This window comes from Hevea brasiliensis, chromosome 9 (genome assembly GCF_030052815.1).
Source record: "Hevea brasiliensis isolate MT/VB/25A 57/8 chromosome 9, ASM3005281v1, whole genome shotgun sequence".
NCBI classification, from domain to species: Eukaryota; Viridiplantae; Streptophyta; class Magnoliopsida; order Malpighiales; family Euphorbiaceae; genus Hevea; species Hevea brasiliensis.
In genome coordinates, this window is record NC_079501.1 from 86,745,485 (window position 1) to 86,766,328 (window position 20,844).

The 20,844-nt window shown below is 31.3% G+C and overlaps 1 protein-coding gene across 6 annotated transcripts in view; it reads left to right on the forward strand.

Moving 5' to 3' along the window:
- The first annotated feature begins 5,019 nt into the window (after positions 1–5,019).
- Positions 5,020–20,844, forward strand: part of LOC110643300 (uncharacterized) — a 79,909-nt gene continuing 64,084 nt past the window's right edge. Inside the window, exons 1-3 of one of the 6 annotated variants that reach the window (XM_058153885.1) lie at positions 5,020–5,358; positions 5,475–5,704; positions 20,562–20,797. In XM_058153885.1, coding sequence (XP_058009868.1) covers positions 5,677–5,704; positions 20,562–20,764 — 231 coding nt within the window. In that variant the 5' untranslated portion in view covers positions 5,020–5,358; positions 5,475–5,676 and the 3' untranslated portion in view covers positions 20,765–20,797. Of the gene's footprint in view, positions 5,359–5,474; positions 5,705–5,853; positions 6,273–8,007; positions 8,412–20,143; positions 20,428–20,561; positions 20,798–20,844 lie in introns of those variants that run through there. The other 5 variants (XM_058153882.1, XM_058153884.1, XM_058153880.1 and 2 more) reach the window with 5 other exon arrangements.

A 20,844-nucleotide genomic window follows, 5' to 3' on the forward strand; every position in this document is an offset into this window, starting at 1 on the left:
AGTGCCATTGCTCAATCCTAGCCCTTGGGGTCAAAGAAGACTGTACAAAGACTGCGCCAGAGGATCTTTATAGACGTCAAATTCAATTTCATGATGAAACTTCTTAAAAACAGGATTAAAGTAGGCATACACATACACAGACATATTAAATTTAATTAATTAATTAATAATATTTTTAAATAAAAAGGTCATATATAATGAATAATTAAGATAATTATATTTTTAATTTCATAATTTATTATTTATGAATATTAATTTTTAAATTTAAAAAATCTTAATTGGTCCAATCAAATTTATTAATATATTTATATTACATTATATAGATATTAGTTAATATTATTTAACTAATAATATTAAAAATTATTAAATATAAAAATAGTCATATATAATAAATATAATAATTAAGATAGTTATATTTTCATTGTCATAATTAATTATATATAAATATTAATTTTTAAATTTAAAAAATTTAAATTGGTTTGATTAAAAAATTAGAAAAAAATTAAAAAAAATAGAATACTAAATCAAGAGAGTATCACTTTCTATTAAAATAGATCTATTAAAATGGCTCTAATCCCCATCAATGAGAGATCATTATCACAAGATAAAAGGTGAATTTATTCTTAAATTCACTTTTTTTTTATATATATTTTTAGGTTTTGCTTTTATTAAAAATTTTTTATTCATGACTATTATTTAATTGATATATAAAAATAAACTAAAAATTATTTAAATAAACTAAAAATTATTTTATATCATTTAAATGTGTTAATTTATTAATTTTTAAATAAATAAGCATAACAAAATTCAAATCTATAAAATATTTATATTTCTTTATTTAAAATTGAATATGATTAAAAAAATTTTAAAAAAATATATAACTGTTATTGAGAAATAGCAATTGGTGAAAATAATTAACAATCAATGATACCAAAATGAATACTTATGATTTTATTATTAATTTAAATTGATAAAAAATTAAAACAATATTTTTTTATGTGATCCATAAAAAATTATTGTGAATATGTATATGTAAAATAGATAATAAATAGATAAAAATTCACTGAAATTTATCTTTTGTGAGAATATTTTGACACTTAAATTAAAGTTAATATAAAAAAATAATGTGTTTTAAATACTCTGTATAAAAAATATTACACTTGCTAATTTTATTAAATTTTAAAAAATAATAAAAATATATATATATTTTAGAATGGGAAATTCAATTAGGAAGGAGACAAATATACAACTTTTTAGACTTTTGATGAGGGCATGTAATAAAGGAATCCAGCGCTGAAAAAGACCAAGTTGGTGAAGGTTAGTGTACCCACCTTCTTAATTTATATTTGAATTTTTTAATCCTATTAATTATATGTAATATTTAAATATAATTTTTATTGTGATATAAATTGTAATTAATGATAAATAATTATAATTTTATATGAAGAAATTTATTTTTTTAATAAAAATTTAGGTGAGGAGAAGCTCTCCAATCTAATGAAGACATAGTATAACTTCACTCAGAGATTATAATTTATATATTACTTATAAAGATAAATAATTAATAAAATTTAAATTTTTAATTTAATGAGTACTAGAAATTTTAAAAAAATTATTAAATAAGTCTGATATACTAACTTAGTTTAATAATTGTGCTCTCAACCAATAAAAATATAATACATGTCTTTTATGTCATTATAAGTAGGATAAAATCAAAATTTAAAAATAAAAAATTTTAAAAATCAAATCAAATCGATTAAAAAGAGAAAATGAACTGAATCGAACTAATAAATATCGGTTCGGTTCGATTTTAAATCAATCAAATCGAAATTTATAAAATTTCATATTTTTAACATTAAATCTAAATAATAAAACATAAAAACAAAAAAAATTAGAAATCAAAACTCAAAAATCTTAAGGTTTTCTTTAATTGATTTTCTTTGATTTCCTATATATATTAATAATTTTTTTGATTTTTATGAAAATAAAATTATCAACATTATAGATTGAATTTTAAATAATTATAAGCACTATTTCAATCAAGAGTCTCTTTTATATATCACATGTGTTACTCAATCATCAATCTGATTTGGTATACCAATTCACCTAATAATTTCTCTAAAATTTGTACCTTTCAATTGTATTAAACAAAAATAATTTAAATAAAAAATAAAATATTTAATTTATGATTTGAACTAAATAAAATAATTACTGATATTTCTTTTTTTTTTTAAGAAAAATAGAGATGTGTGCAATTAACAAGAAAGGAAGGGATGCTGATTTTAACTTTTTTTTTTTTATTGCTAAAAAAGCTGATTAGATTATTTTTGTTTCTCTTTCTTTACTCTTGGTGTTCTCCCATTCCTTTCCCATTTCAATTTCCTTTCTTTTTGTTTTTCATGTTATTATAATCTAATATATTATTGCTAGAGCTTCATCTAAATAGTAATTTATTTTTTAAAATATTTTTCTGAACAAAGTTTATTATTATTTTTAAATATTAATCTTACTTATAAATTGATCAAATTAATATATAAATTTTAAAAATAAGATAATTTATTTATTTATAATAATTTTTAATTTATTTATTTATAATAATTTTTTAACTTATAAGTTAAACTTATAAACTAAAAAAAATTGAGAAACTCAACTTTTTATTTTGGTACTTATAAATTAATTTGACTAAATATTTTATTATATTATCCTTATTTAATTTTTAAAATTTTATCATAAATCTCATTTAATATTTTTTTAGTTATTTTAACAATAAATGCACTTATAAACTACTTTTTACTAAATACATCAATTACTTATCAATTACTTATAGGTACTTTAATACTTATAAGTACTTTAATAGTTATAAATTAAATATGTAATTGCTTAAAATTTTAAATGTTTATAAATACTTATGAGCTTATTTTTATAAGTTAAAATGAAATACTATCTTAATTAATAAGAAATTGAAGAAATGAACTTAAATTCACTCAATTAAATAAGTGATATGCTTTTAATAAGGTGAATTTATTGATATTTTTAATAGAATCTATCAATGTTTTTTTTAATTGTGTGATTATCAACTTTATGCTTGTCATTAGCTTTTGAGAAAAATATTTTGAAATTTTTTTGCAACTTTTTTTAAATAAGTTACATAATTAGAGGCTTTTAAAATAGGATAGGCATGAAGGTGGTTGATTCATAAAATTGGCATGAAAAATGTTTATATAGAGATAATAAGCTAATTAAATCTTCTCTCTTAATATTCAAAAAAAAAAAAAATTCTTCTTTCTTAATAATCTGGCTTTGCTAGTCCCTTCTAGTGTGTTCAACAACAGACAAAATGTTGTCTACAGTCATTAACATGCATTATTTGTACACATTTGGACTATATTCCTTGGAGGATACATTTGGACTATATTTCTTAGGGGGTCCTTGGTTAAAGATGCCCATGTAGCCATTCAAGTGGGAAAATAATATTATTAAAAATAAAATATAAATTAAATATATATAATATTTTTAAAAATGAAGATAAAATATAAAAAATTTAACATTGAAATTCTAAAATTAATCGTTTAATTATTAGTCTTTAATATAAATCAAACATTGATTTATTAATAATAAGCAGTTATTTAATCAAATTTTATTTTTTTATTTATTTTATATGTTATAATTAAAATAACAAAAAAATTAAAATAATAAAATCTTTAAATAATGTTGTTAAAACAAGGAGTTGGTGATATGAAAAATAAATAAATAAAGCTACTTAAGGTGGTGTATCATTTTTTTTTGCAAGGAAAGTAAAGCACATAATACATTTAGATGGTAAAGAATATCAAAGTTTTCTTTAAGCCTAGTTAATCTCAAATCCCAACCCTTCTAACAAAATGAAAGTGAAATCACATTTTGCATTGATTTTGTTTTTTCTTCAATAAGCTAATTTTTTTTTAACATAGAAAAAATGGGCATAAAGAAATTGACTATATGTCTAATATAAAATATTACATCTTTCACATTCATACACATTTGGAAAGATCATCACACTTATATTCGGACTAGAATTTAGGATACTTTTTAAATTGAATGAATCTCTCTTTCTTTTATCTTGTGAACCAGCCATTATAGATATAAAATTATAAATCCCTTGTACTGTGTTTGGATAAATTATTGGGAAGGAAGGAAAATACAAAAAGAAAATTTTTTCTTATTTTTTATCATTTATTTTCCCACCTTGTGTTTAAATAAGTAGAAAATAAATGATAAAAAATAAAAAATACAAAGGAAATTTTATTTTTTAGAGTGATTTCTTATTTTATCTCCAAAGAAAAATATGACAAATTTTACTTTCCTATCTTCCTTCTTTTATCTAAATAAAAGAAAAGGTCTTTTCAAACTTTTTTTCTCTCGTTATTTTCTTTCCTCTTCCTTTTTCACCTATCCCAACAAAGTGTTAATCTTTTACGGTATAAATACAGTTATTTAAGTATATATTTTTACATTAACAATATTAGACATACACGAATTAAATTCTAAACAAAATTTTGATATTTAATTATAATTAATTAAAACTTTTAATTTTTAATTTTACAAAGCTTAATCTAGTTGATTTCAATTAATATAAATAAAGTCGCATGAGTTGCTTGCCTTAATTTGATTTTATTTTTTTTATTTTTATAATTTTTTAGAAAAATTTATTCAGCACAACAGTTATATATATAACGGTTGATTATGATTCACATGAAAAATTACTATAATCGATAATGATAATACAACCATTGTAACAATGGTTATATTTTAAAAAATTTATTTATTTGGGGGTTCAGCTTTCAATTTTTGAGTTCTTATCCATGACCTCAAATCCTCAAACTCCCCAGAAAATAAATTCAAAGGGATCTTCAATAAGTGCCCAAGATTTGGACAATAGGCCTAAAGAGAAAGAGAAGTGAACAACACATTCATGGACTTGAATGAGTTAGATGTCTCAATCTATATATTGAAGCCCAATCTTTTGATAACTGAGTTGGGCTTCAGGTTTTTTCCTTATCCACCAAATCAGATTCATCTCTATTAAACCCTAAACTCCAACCTTCAAAGTTCAATCCTTGGGTAGATAAACGAAAATGCTAGCGCCAGCCATGAACAGAGCTGTTCTCAGAAATGTCTCACTACATATTCCCAACCATCTTCTCGATCCTCTAAAATCCATAACAAATCCTATCTCATCATCATCTATATTTGTTTCTTGGACGCTTTCTACACTCAGATTCTACTCGTCTGATTCTGATTTATCTCATAAAGAAAATTTCACTCGGACCCAGAAGCAACATGGTGGAGTTGAGGATGTTGATGGCGTGAGTAACCAAGGTAAAGAAAATGGAATTAAAAGCTTGTGGTTCTAGTTGGTTTCTGTTTGGCTGGTGGGAAAATGGTGGAAAATACATATGGGGGATTAAAATTTGTGTGATGTGATATGGTTGCAGAGCTAAAGAGGCGGATAGAGAAGTACTGCGAGGGGGATGAAGAGGCGATTCCTTCAATATTTGAAGCCATATTGAAGAGGAAATTAGCAGGGATTAAAGATGAGGACTACGAATTGATGGAAGAAGTTAGGCGGAAATCTCCAAGTGAGAATTTTGATTCTGATTCCGATGAATTGAATGATTCTGATGGCGATAAAAATTGATGCAAAATTGCAATTATAGAAATCAAGGTATGTATTGTTATTGGCTAAAATAATTTTGAGTTCTATAAATAATTATAAATGTCATAAATCTTGCTTCTTCCGGTCACTTCCTCAGGAAATTTGCCTGTTCCAATGAAATTTTGAAATGTGCTTCATCTTGTAATTTTCTTCACCAGGCAATTTCCTAGGCAAGGTCTCCATGCAAATAAGTAAAGTACAACTCTTGAATTATAGAAATGTTCCATAAACCTTCAGGTAGAAACCTCAAATTAAGACAATTATAAAATTGAAGACGCCTTGGGAAAGCTCCATTTACAATCTCGGTCCTTTCTACTAGATCATCTGAAGCAAATTTTCTAGCTCGAGAAATCCACTTGCTTCGCAAAACTCTTTACGAATGAGCTTTGCCTTGGAGGCTTTCCAAAGTTCAACATGTTTTAATTTGTGAAAGAATTGAAGAAAAGATTGGTTCTCCAAGAGATTAGAAAGACATAGTACTAGAGTAGTTAGGTTTTTCATGGAGGGAAGCCAGTTAGGCAATTCTACTAGACCACCATGTAAAATAAGCTGTTGAAGATGAGGTGGAAGAGAAAAAGGTTCAAATTTAGGCAGAAGTGCGCCTTTGCTGACTTGTTCTGCAGATAAGCAAGGGACGATTAGCCGCGGGTACACAATCATCTGGCCCTGGTATTGAAGAAAAGACCGTTAGCTTCTTCTTGTAAATATCTCCTTCTCTGCCTTTTTCCCTTAACCAGCTTGCTCAATCCCGTCCCTCCCCTTCTGCTTGTCTTAAGCGCTGGTGAAAAGAAAGAGTAAGCGTTGGTAAAGAAGCACGAGTCGAAGGGTGAATCCCTTAAACTTAATAGAATATCCCTGTTCGAGTTCGTATTCAAGCTAAGTAGATTAGCCGATGGAGAAAAGAGCGAGGATTGCTTGAGTTGTTAGCTATGAGTAAGAAGTTGATGAGTTTCTTCCTCTGTCAATTCACAAGGGATGTTCCGTAGGTGAATTCCTTTACTCTAAGTGGAGCAGGATAGTAAGAAGGCACATGCTTTACGACTTAAATTTTCGTTTAAGTTTTAAAAAAAAAATAAAAAAATAAATTATAGAATGGGAAATGCGATTATAAAGCAGACAAATATAAATACAACATTTTATACTTTTGATGAAGGCATGTAACAGGGTAATCTAATGCTGAAAAAGACCAAAGTTTTATGGTAAATGTTCAATTCAGCCTTATATTTATCGGGAAAGTTCAATTTAATTTATTTCTAAATTTTTTGTTCAAATTTCTTTATTTTTTGATTTAAATAAAAACTCAAGAAATTTAAATTTTTAATTTTAAGAGTAAATTTTTTTTGATTTCTTAATTTAAATCTAAAAATTAAGAAGTTTTATTTCTTAATTTTTTTTTATTTTTAAACTAAATTGAGATTAAATTGAGTATAAAAATATGTTTGTTTTACATATATCATTTTTTATTTAAATATATTAATTAAAAAGTTAAAATTAAATAAAAATTAAAATTAACAGATTTTATTTATAAAATATGAAATAATGAAATTATTTTCTAAATCTGTTTTTCAATAATATGTAAAATAATTTTTTTTTAAAATAGCATTTTTATTTAAAATTTAATGTCAAATGAGATTTAAATATATCTATGTTTTTAATTTAAATTGAAAATTTTTATAATGTATTTAAATATATATTTTATTCTAATATAAACTCTACAAACTGTATTTACTAAATTGTGTGCAATTTAACCAGAAAAAAAACTGGTTTTTTTTTTTTTTTTTTTTTTTTTTTTTTTTTTTTTAATGAGAGATGTGTGCAATTAACCAGAAAAAAGAGATGCTGATTTCAATTTTTTTTAAACTGCTAAAAATGGTTATTAGATGATTTCAACTTTCCCATCTTTCTTCAATTCCTTTTCTTTTTTTTTTTTAATCTAATATTATTGCTAGAGCTTTGTGGACTCTAATTAGGGAATTTTATTATTTATTGGTTTTATATGATATAATATTTTAAGATATTAATAGTCTATCAATATTTTTAAGATGTACGTGATTAATTCAAATTATACGATTTATTTATTTATTTTTATAAATTGAGTTCAATTGGATTCGAAACTTTAAGTGTTATAACCTTAGAGACAACTTCAATACCTCGTTAATATTTTTAATTTAAAATTTTTAATATAATAATTTATAATTAGATCAAATTATACCTACGATCTTCAAAATTTAATCATACAAAATCATATGTATAAGGGTGCATTATAAAAAAATTGATTAGTTTGAATGATTTGTGCAATTATAAAATCGAAGGAGTGAAGTGCCTCCTCGTTGCTTTGTACTCATCTGGTTGATTCTTTGCTCTGCGACGCATCTCATCGCTTTTGTGCCCCCGCATGTTGTGTTGCTTCTCCAGTTATCAAAGACTCGCCCTTACCTCTAGCCTCTTACGTCCTCAGTCTTCTCGTCCATTCAAGGTGAGATGAAGACTTTTTTCAATCATTCAATTCATGGATCAGTCAAATGCTCATCGCTTCGCGTGTTGCATGTTCAAGACTCCTCTCCTCTGCTTCAACTCGCCTGTTGCATGTTGGTGATTTTATGTTGTAAAATTAAGAATTTGCAAATTTGTGAATTTGTGATTTTAAATTTGCAGATTTGTTTAGGTAGAAATGTATTTGAGTTATTTGAACAATGTAATTTGAGTTAATTTCTTACTTTTTTTCATTATATTTTGGTGATTTTGTATTTGAGTGACTTTTTGTTGTTGTGGTGATTTTGGGGAAGTTTTGCTCTGTAATTGAGGAGAAGAAAATGTCCCATAACTGGAAGACCGAACCGGAAAAATTCAATTTAGTTTGATTCCATTTAATTATTAGTTCAATTTGACTTAAGTTCATAAAAATACACTTTTCTATTATTTGGTTTTTATGGTTTGGTTCAGTTCGGAACTTAACCAATAGGTTGTACACACTTCTAGAAGACAGTAAAGGTATAAATAAGCCCTTAAAGTATTCAAAAATACAATTAAGCACTTGAATAAAGTTTAGGCTCAATTAGACCCTCAACTTTTAATTAAAATCAATCAAATCCCTTTTATTTCAATTTTGTCCTATTAAATTAAATTTTCATCGCGTGCTAACACGCGTAGACGTTAAAAAACACACATCCATCTACTTTTGCTATTGTTTCTTCTGAATTGAGTTTCTTTGTGGTGTCAGGAATACAACCATTTAGTCCAACTTGATTTGTAATGCTTTTCCCAACATCAAACACAAATTCCTCAATATAATATTATCAAAATTACCCAAATCGATTCCCTTGATAGCAACAGTAATAATATATGGATTCAAACAAACGAATTTCTCGTGGCATTGAGAAATGTGTACAGGTGGTATGATTATGAGATGGGAAGACTCTGAAAATGGTCTCTGTGGAAGGTGGTTTTCATGGGTCTGTGGAGGTCCAAATGAGAAGCTGGGTTTGAAAGGGGGTGGGAGGAGGGTGGAGGAAGGAACTGTCACAGGTGATAATGAATCAAGGAGGAGAAGCAATTAATAACAATAACATTGAACAGAGAGGTTGAAGATGTCCAGCTTCTGACAGTGCTCGGGCAATTTTGATGTCAGCAACGAGGTGACGTGGGGTGCTCAAGAGGTCCTAATGTTAATAACTCCTCGTGAAAGCAACTAGTGGCAGCAAATGGAGCTCATATTTGTGCTGAGATGAGTGAGTTGCATGTGTTCCATGGTCGAAGAAGCGTTCTCATGGTAACATAGAAGATCCATTTCGCAAGCCTAAACCTAGAAGCGGTGGACAATGGAGAAACATTTTAATTGGCATTTCAATAGATATGAATGAGAAATCCTTCTATATTGAGGATGCAATAGGGAGAATTGATGATAATAGTGACACTGACATAAAATTTGCTCACGCCATTGGATTGAAGTTCTTTGTCCCTGATGATTACTTTGATGCATAAAAGATTTTGGCAAGCATCTCCTGGTGGCTGGTGCAAGAGTTACTAGCATAGAGGTTCTGATCAGAATTTCTCATATATGATCGATTTGATGTATCCAATTATCATTCTTTTGATTTGTCACTTGAAGGACCTAAATCTGAGTAAAAAAAAATGAAGTCATTAGAGGTCTTGCTGATTGTCTAATTGGACCTCTTATATGGCTAGTGAAAGAAATTATGATAATTCATTGATGTAAATAGAAAGAATGCAATTGAAACATATACACAGATTGTTGCAGGTAAATTTTAATTATGATAAGTGTGTGTATTGGATATGAAGGTGCCTTTGATAATTTTTTTTTATTCCTTCTTTTACTGCATTTATGTGATGAGATAAATTGGCAATGAAGATCCATAGCTGCATGTAAGATTTTGATCTAAACTGTAACTTGGGGTCTACTTAAATGCTATCCACATTTTTGACTTCTCAAATGTTGCATTAAACATTTTTTTTCCCATGCATATGTCTGAATTACTCCTTCACTATATGCTATGATCATGTAGAAATGAATTTTTTATCTTCTCCATTATATCATTTGAGATCAAAACATGATCTCAAAGCCCAGAGGTGCAAGTGGACGTTAGAATAGGATGGTCTATATATATATATATATATAAGCTATTGCCAAGTTAAATGTGATTGCTTGTGTGATGGGATTGAGTTTGAGCACAAGTTGTTTGATGAAATGCAAAAACAAAACTTTGTTTTATGGAGTGGAATTGGTGGGTCTATACAATTGAGGTGATGATAAGCACCCAAATGAACATTGCCTAAGGATGCAGACCTCTAATGGAACCCAAGGATCATTAACACCAAAACAAGTTTTCTTTGAACAAAATAAGATACAATCTCTATGGAAAAAGAAATACCAGAATATATATTTCAAAGAGGAATAGATCAAGTGTTAACACAATAACCCAACTTGTGGGAGATTACATTGATCATCAAGTAAAATAGGCAAGTGATCAAGTTGCCTAAGTTCTAGTTCTTCCAGAAACTAGCAAGAAAGAAAAACTCAATCTCTCTCTAAGGGAGGCTCTCATCTACAGCAGCAATGAAAAACTGAAGGAAGAAGATGGTATTCTCTTCATTATAAACCTAGGGTTATAAAAACACAAGCTAAAATTGTTAAGACAAAAGTTACAATTAATTGTGCCCTGTTAGCTATCCTAACAAGAATAGTAAGTGTATTAATTATAAAGACAAAAGATGGCAGCAGCATTAATTGCAAAAGGGCAAAAGGTTGCAGCAATTAATCCCTCTTTGTAGCAGAATATTAGGGCCCACTTGGTCAAAAAGTAGCTCTCTTTAATTCAAATGAACCAATGAGCTCCCTCTACGTGGCGTGAACCCTACAAAGACCTAGGTGGCTGCCAAGTGGACTCCAGGGTGGCATGAGGCATGTCCAAAGTGGCTGGTGACGTGGCTAGTGACATGGCAATGGAATCTGACGTGGCTGGTGACGTGGTAATGGAAGCTCCAGCTTGGCACATGGTGATCCACTTAGATTCTTGGAGCAAGCAAGCTAGGCCTCCCTTATGCAACTCCCCTCCTAAGCCGAAAATCCTTTTATGGTCCATGAGCATGCTTTGAAGTTGCTTAGCTCTCGCCCTAGTGATTGCCCCTTTGAAAAGTGGTGGTGCTCCATGATGATCCTCATCATCCTCTCCCACTTGAAAAGAATTCATCCTCGAATTTGACTCTGCACCAAGGAAAGGAGTAAGATCAGTTACATTAAAAGTATTACTAACACCATAATCACTAGGCAATTCTATCTTATAAGCATTATTGTTAATTCTTTCAAGCACTTGAAAAGGGCCATCACTTCTAGGATGCAACTTAGATTTCCTTTGGTTAGGAAACCTTTCCTTTCTCAAATGGATCCATACCAAGTCACCAGGTTCAAAAATCATAGGCTTTCGCCCCTTATTAGCATGAGATGCATATTGCTCATTTTTCTTTTCTAGATGCAACCTAGCTTGTTCATGCATCTTTTTAACCATTTTAGCTTTTTTCTCACCATCCAATGAAGCAACATGATCAATAGGCAATGGTAACAAATCCAAGGGAGTAAGTGGATTAAAACCATAAACAAGCTCAAAAGGAGAGTATCCACTAGATGAATGCACAACCCTATTATATGCAAATTCTATGTATGGTATGCATTCCTCCCAAGACTTTAAATTTTGTTTCACTAAGGCTCTCAAAAGTGTGACTAAGGTCCTATTCACTACTTCTGTTTGGCCATCAGTTTGGGGATGGCAAGTAGTAGAGAAAAGTAGCTTAGTTCCCAATTTTCCCCAAAGAACCTTCCAAAAATGACTCAAGAACTTGACATCCCTATCACTCACAATGGTTCTAGGTATACCATGTAACCTAACAACCTCCCTAAAGAATAGATTAGCAACATATGTAGCATCATCATTTTTGTGACATGGGATAAAATGAGCCATTTTTGAAAACCTATCCACAACAACAAAAATTGAATCATGACCCCTTTGTGACCTAGGCAATCCCAAGACAAAATCCATGGACAAATCAACCCAAGGATGCTTAGGCATGGGTAAAGGTGTGTATAGCCCATGAGGCATCACCTTAGACTTTGCTCTCTTGCAAGTCTCACATCTAGCACATAGTCTCTCAACATCTTTTCTCATGTGGGGCCAAAAGAAATGCTCCCTAAGGACATCTAGTGTTTTGGCAGCACCAAAATGCCCCATAAGGCCTCCACTATGACTCTCATTTACAAGCAATTCCCTCAAAGAACTTTTAGGCACACACAATCTATTTTCTTTAAACAAATATCCATCATGCCTAAAGTACTTTTGGAATGCAGATTTCTCACATGCATGGAATATGGCAGCAAAGTCATCATCATGCTCATATAATTCTTTAACATACTCAAATCCCAATAATTTAGAATCAAGAGTAGTAAGAAGATTATACCTGCGGGAGAGTGCATCAGCTACCACATTCTCTTTACCCTGCTTATATTTCACAACATAAGGAAAAGACTCTATAAATTCTACCCATTTAGCATGTCTCCTACTCAACTTATGTTGGCTTTTGATATACTTCAAAGACTCATGATCAGAATGTATGACAAATTCCTTAGGCCATAGATAATGTTGCCATGTTTCTAATGCCCTAACTAATGCATACAATTTTTTGTCATATGTAGAATAATTCAATGTGGCACCATGCAACTTTTCACTAAAGTAAGCAATTGGACGTTTCTCTTGCATGAGAACAGCTCCAATCCCTACTCCTGATGCATCACATTCAATCTCAAATGTCTTGTCAAAATTAGGCAAAATTAATAAAGGTGCATAACACAATTTCTTTTTAAGCATGGCAAATGCATGTTCATGTTCTTTACCCCAAACAAATGTCACATTCTTTTTGACAAGTTCATTTAATGGAGCAGCCAATGTACTAAAGTTAGGTACAAATCTCCTATAAAAACTTGCTAATCCATGAAAGCTCCTAACTTCAGATGCATTTTTAGGTGTTGGCCAATCTCTAATTGCCTTTACCTTTTCATCATCTACTTCAACACCTTTGCTACTCACAACAAATCCCAAAAACACAATTCTTTCTAAGCAAAAAGAACACTTTTTCACATTTGCATATAATTTTTCTTTTCTCAACACTTCAAACACAAGTTTCAAATGATGCAAATGATCATCAATGTTTTTGCTATAGACAAGAATATCATCAAAGTAGACAACAACAAACTGTCCAATAAAAGCTCTCAAAACATGATTCATAAGCCTCATGAAAGTACTAGGGGCATTAGAGAGACCAAAAGGCATCACTAGCCACTCATATAAGCCATGTTTTGTTTTGAAGGCAGTTTTCCATTCATCACCAACTCTCATTCTAATTTGATGGTAACCGCTCTTCAAATCAATCTTACTAAAAAAATAAGAACTATGCAATTCATCCAACAAATCATCCAATCTAGGAATAGGGTGGCGATACTTTACAGTGATTTTATTCACAGCTCTACAATCCATGCACATCCTATATGTTCCATCCTTCTTTGGCACAAGCAAAACAGGAACCGCACAAGGACTCATGCTCTCACGGACATGTCCCTTAGCCAAAAACTCATATACTTGTCTCTGAAGCTCCTTAGTCTCAGCTGGACTACTCCTATAGGCTGGTCTATTAGGAATTTGAGCACCAGGAATAAAATCTATTTAGTGTTCAATACCCCTAATAGGTGGTAAATCCGAAGGTATCTCATTCGGAAACACATCCTGGTATTCTTGCAAAAGAGACATAACAGAAGAAGGAAGATTGGGGTCAAGGTCAGAAACATTTAAATAATTCTCCCTATACATGAGAATGCATAATGGCATACCACCCCTCAAAGCTCCTCTCAACTCTCTTCCCCCAACATACAAGCTCATCTTTTTCTCTTCTCTCCTTTTGTCTCGAGACCTCTTCCTTTTCCATTACACTCACTTTCTTTTCTTTCACTTCTTTCTTTTTCTCTTTCCCATCACTCTTTTCTTTACTTTCTTCACTCTTGTGCTCGGCTTCTCTTAATTTTTCTCTCCAACTCTCTTTTCTCTCCTCAACAGCCCTCAATATTCTCATTTGGTCCTCATGTGCTTGTGATGGTGACAAGGGCACCAAGGCATGTGTGCGGCCATCTTTCTTTAAATTGTAGTGATTCTTCCTCCCATCATGAATCACATACCTGTCATACTGCCAAGGCCTACCTAGCAAGATATGTGTAGCTATCATGGGCACTACATCACATAAGACCTCATCATGGTAGCTCCCTATAGTGAAAGGCACCACTACTTGCTTAGTTACCTTCACTTTGTTGCAATCATTTAGCCATTGTAACCCATAAGGTTTAGGATGCTTAAGGGTAGGCAATCCTAATTTCTCAACAAGTAAGGAACTAGCCACATTGCAACAACTACCCCCATCTATAATCATGCTACACAACTTCTCCTTCACCACACACCTAGTATGAAAGATGTTTTCCCTTTGCAACTCATCACTACCCACAATAGGTTGAGCACTCAAGGTCCTCATGGTAACCAATGCAAAGTCATACCCATCGGATGGCTCTTCAACGTGCACATCCTCTTCATTTTCATTCCCCTCAACTAACATCAAAGGTTCGACCTCATTTTCTTCCTCACTCTCTACCTCCCCATCTTCCCTAATCACCATGACTCTCTTGTTAGAACATTGGGAAGCATAATGCCCGTATCCCAAACACTTGAAACACTTCACATCTCTAGTCCTAGTAGTGGCAGTACCCCACTTCTCCTTATCTTTACTTTCTACCTTTTCTTTCCCCTTCCACTCTTCTTTCCTAAACTTAGGAATTTCTTTCTCACCCTTAGAAGTCTTATCTACATTTGGTTTCCAAGGGGCCTTTGGAGCTGAATGGACACCACTACCATACTTCAAAGCTCTCTTCATCTTCAATTGTTTTTCTATTTTAATGGCTATGTGCACCAACTCAGTCAAATTAGTGTAAGAGTGCAACTCAACAACATGTGCAATCTCCATGTTAAGACCAGCTAGGAAACGTGCCATAGTAGCCTCTGGAGGTTCATCTAATTGTGCCCTTGCTAAGGCTATCTCCATTGCCTTATAGTACTCCTCTACACAATTCCCTCCTTGTGTCATCCTTTGCAACCTTTGGTGGAGTTCCCTAAAGTAGTGTTGGGGAACAAATCTCTCCCTCATTGCTTCTTTCATAGCCCCCCAAGAAGCAATGGGTCTAAGACCTAAAGTCCTTCTCCTAACCATCAACTGGTCCCACCACACTATAGCATACTCCTTAAACTCTACGGCTGCAAGCTTCACCTTCTTTTCTTCACTATAGTTATGACACTCAAAAATTAGCTCAACTTGCCTTTCCCATTCCATGTAAGCATCCGGATTCTCCTTCCCATGAAAGGGAGGAATTTTCATCTTAATACTACCCACATTAGCGTCTACCCTCTCTTCTGGGCCTCCATATCCATAATCACCATATCTATACTCCCCAAATCTAGGCAACCTACCTCCTCTTCTACCTCTAGCTCCCCTGCCCCTAGGTGGTCTATAACCCCTACCACCATAGTTGTAGTTACCAACCTCAAATTCTTCTTCTATCTCTTCCTCAAACTCTTCCTCAACATGCACTTCACCCTCAAGGTTCTCCACTCTTGGTTCCCCTATATTTCTCACTTCTTGCCTTCTGTCCCTAGCATCATCTCTACCCCTTGCTCTCTCTTCCCTATCCCTTCTCATCTCCTCCAAAATCCTATTCATGTCATCCCTCAATGTATTCATGCCCAAGGTCAACCTCTCAAATTGTGCAGCCACGACGTCCCTATACATAGCTTCATCAACTAGGACTCTCTCCCCACTACTACCAGTTTCATTTGACATGATTTTGAGCTGCAAGAAAACAAGTTAGTAGGAAATGGCTAACCCTCTCTAGGTGTTTCACACAAACAGATGGCTTTTACCCTCTAATGCACTCACACCCTCAAGCCTTTTACCACTCACTTCTTCTTGCTTGGTTCCCTTGGAACTAAGATACCAATGGCAATTCAAAAACTCACAAATTTTAAACAAAATGATCAAGAACGATAAGGAACAAGATGTGATACAAGAACAAGAAATGTGACAGTGGGGTCAAAATAAGATATAGACACCAAATGAAGAGTTAGTAAACTGGAATGAAGACAACCTAATGAAATGATATCTAGCTCAAATATCAAATTTCATAATCAATGCAGCACAGATACCAGCAGTTCACATAATTTACCAAATATATGCTCCAATTTTGGTTCACCACACAAACGACTATATTTTGATCTGAAATTTGGTACACACTATAAACCCAATATGGACTAACTGCTGGTAAAATTTTAGGAGCTTCTGAGGGGGTTTACTATGTAAACTAAATTTGATCAAGTCTGCTGCAAAATTTTGGTTCAGTAAGAGAACAGTGTCAAACGACCTCCAAAATTGACATGGGAACTACTAAAATGGGTTATAAATAGTCTATAAATTTTCAGAGTTTTTTGGATTGGTTTCTTATGCGAACTAAATTTGATCAAGTCTACCGCAAAATTTTGGTTTGCTAGGCAAACAATGTCAAACAACTCCAAAAATTGACACAGAAACTTGTGAAATGAGGTATAAAAAGCCTATAAATTTTCAGCATTTTCTGGGCTGGTTTGATATGTGAACTAAAAATAGTCCAGTTTCTCCGCAAAATTTAGTTCAATAGGCAAACAGTGGTATTTTCACCCCAAATTTGGTATGAAGCACAATAATTATACCCAAATGATTCTGGTGAAATTTCAAAACCAAATTCAAACTTTTACCCCACATTTCTATAATTTCCCCCGATTAAACAATGGTAAGAAATCACAATTTCCAACACAAACATCACAAACTCCAATAGTGCAGTAGATATATCATCAAAATTGCACTGCTATCAGTTACTAATCATGTCAATTCCCAATTTCAGTCATCAATTCATCAATCAAAATTACTGCAGTAGGCTCAACATGCTTGATATTATGCAAGAGTTCAAAGAAATTAGCTAGCACAAAGATGGTATAAGCTGGAATATAGATTAAACCCTAAGACAAAACTGGAATCAAAAACAGATTTAAAGAAATTTCTCTAAAACCCTAGATGAAGATTTCAGCAGCAAGTATTAGAAACAGAAATGAAAAGCATGGAAGATAAAGAAAAACAAAAACCCTAGAAATGTCTTCTTTGGCAGAATGCCTTAGAAGCTTAAACCAAACAGAAAAATCAACTTAAGGAATATAAAGATTGAAGGATACTTACTTGATTTGATGCCCTAATGCTCTGATACCAATATGATAAGCACCAAAATGAACATTGCCTAAGGATGCAGACCTTTAATGGAACCCAAAGATCATCAACACCAAAACAAGTTTTCTTTGAACAAAATAAGATGCAATCTCCATGGAAAAAGAAGCACCAGAATATATATTTCAAAGAGGAACAGATCAAGTGTCAACACAATAACCCAACTTGTGGGAGATTACATTGATCATCAAGTAAAATAGGCAAGTGATCAAGTTGCCTAAGTTCTAGTTCTTCCAAAAACTAGCAAGAAAGAAAAACTCAAACTCTCTCTAAGGGAGGCTCTCATCTACAGCAGCAATGAAAAACTAAAGGAAGAAGATGGTTTTTTCTTCCTTATAAACCTAGGGTTATAGAAACACAAGCTAAAATTGTTAAGACAAAAGTTACAATTAATTGTGCCATGTTGGCTATCCTAACAAGAATAGTAAGTGTATTAATTATAAAGACAAAAGATGGCAGCAGCATTAATTACAAAAAGGCAAAAGGTGGCAACAATTAATCCCTCTTTGTGGCAGAATATTGGGGCCCACTTGGTCAAAAAGTAGCTCTCTTTAATTAAATGAACCAATGAGCTCCCTCCACGTGGCGTGAACCCTACAAACACCTAGGTGGCTGCCAAGTGGACTCCAGGGTGGCTGCCAAGTGGACTCCAGGGTGGCATGAGGCATGTCCAAAGTGGCTGGTGACGTGGCTAGTGACATGGCAATGGAATCTGATGTGGCTGGTGACGTGGCAATGGAAGCTCCAGCTTGGCACATGGTGATCCACTTAGATTCTTGGAGCAAGCAAGCTAGGCCTCCCTTATGCAGCTCCCCTCCTAAGCCGAAAATCCTTTTATGGTCCATGAGCATGCTTTGAAGTTGCTTAGCTCTCGCCCTAGTGATTGCCCCTTTGAAAAGTGGTGGTGCTCCATGATGATCCTCATCAGGTTAACAGAACATAATCTCTGTTAACTTTGGGTCTAAATGTTTGATTTAAAAATTTTGAAAGTTTAATTTAACAAAACTTTTTTTAAGGACTTAATCATTTTAATTATACTTCAGTGGCTTCTTTGTACCTTTGGCTTTCTTTGTATACATTTTTATATACACTTGAACAATATTTCTTGAAGTGTCGTTAATTGAATATGCAAATATAGTCATTCAAGTGCAAAAATAATATCATTAAGGATATATATAAGTTAAAAAAATATATATATATATATTATAATATTTTTAAAAAATGAAAAATATATATCAACATTTAAAATTGACATTCTAAAATTAATCGTTGAATTATTAGTCGAGTGAAAATTTATTAGTCTTTAATATAAATCAAACATGGATTAATTAATAATAAGCAGTCATTTAATTAAATTTATTTTTTTTTATATTTTATATTTTATAATTAAAATAAGAAAATCTTTAAATAATGTTGTTAAAACAAGGAGTTGGTAAAGAACATCAAAGTTTTCTTCAAGCTTAGTTAATCTCAAATCCCATCCCTCCCAATAAAATGAAAACGAAATCACATTTTTGCATTGATTTTGTTTTTCCTTCCATATGTTAAACTTTTTTTTTTTTTTATAACATAGAAAAAATGGGTTTATAGATAAATTGACTGTATGTCCAATAGAAAATCTTGCATTATTCATTTTCACATACATTTGGAAGGACTCCATTGCACTTACATTCGGATGAAAGCTTAGGATAAATTTCAAATTGAATGAATATTTTTTTCATCTCCTAAACCAACCTTGATAGATATAATCATTAATAAATCCTTAATCTTTTATAGCATAAATACAATTATTTAAATATATATTTTCCTATACTCTCGTGTGTGTCTATTTAACGATAAATATATATATATATTTTTACATTAAGCACATACACAAATTAAATCTCAAATAAAATTTTACTCGAGTTAATTTTTTGTTTTCAAGTCTTATTTTGGGCGCGTTTGGCTTTGTCGCTTAATAAAATATCATTTCGTTTAAAATATAAGTTTTTTGAGTTCCTTAAATTCTCATAAATAAATTTAGTGCATGTTTAACATTGAAATTAAAAAATTAAACTAAATAATGACGCTGTTTAGCATTGAGATTTTTGCTTTTCATAAAATTACTCTTTTAGATACTGTTAAAAATAATAATAATTTAGAAAAAATTATTTTATTATTTTGAAATTATTATAATTAGAACATATCAAATTTAATTTTAAATTAATTTTTAATATCTTTTTACTAACATTTTTAGAAAAATATTTTTTTTAACAGTAGTTTCAATAATAATCAAAATAATTTTAAAAAAATTATTTTATTATTTTACTATTATTATAATTAAAAATTATTAAATTAATTTTAAATTATTTTTTTAATAATAACTGTAACAACGATACCAAATAGGTATTTAAAATGATCATTCAAAATTTGGACAATAGGTCTAAAGGGACAGAGAAGTGAATAATATATTCATGGAATTGAATAAGTTAGATGTCTTGATCTCTATATTAAAGCCCAATCTTTTGATAACTGAGTTGGGCTTCTGGTTTTTTGCTTATCCACCAGATCAGAGTTATCTCCATTAAAACCCTAAACCTAAGCTTCAATAATCGGGTAAACGAAAAAGGCCGGCGCCAGCCATGAACAGAGCTATTCTCAGAAATCTTTCACTTCAAATTCGCAACCATCTTCTCGATCCTCTAAAATCCGTAACAAATACTATCACATCATCATTTATAGTTGTTTCCTGGACTCTTCCTACACAAATATTCCACTCTTGTGAGTCCTACTCATCCCATGAAGCAAAATTTGCTCGAGCCCAGAAGCGACATGCTGAAGTTGAGGACGAGGTAAAGAAAATTGAATTAAAAGCTTATGGTTCTAGTTAGTTTCTGTTTGGCTGGTGAGAAAATGGTGGAAAATATATATTGGTTTATTAAAATTTTTGTAAGTTATTGAATTGTTAGATGTGATGTGATTGCAGGGCTAAAGAAGAGGATAGAGAAATACTACGAGGGTGATGAAGAGGCGATTCCAGAAATATTTGAAGCTATATTGAAGAGGAAATTGGCAGGGATTAGAGATAAGGATGACGAATTGATGGCAGAAGTTAGGCGGAAATCTCCAAGTGTGGATTTTGATTCTGAATCCGACGAATTGAATGATTCTAATGGCGAGAAAGAATGAGGCGAAATTGCTATTACAGATTAAGAAATCAACGTATGTATTTTTTTTTTGGTTAAAATCATTTTGAGTTCTCTTTACCT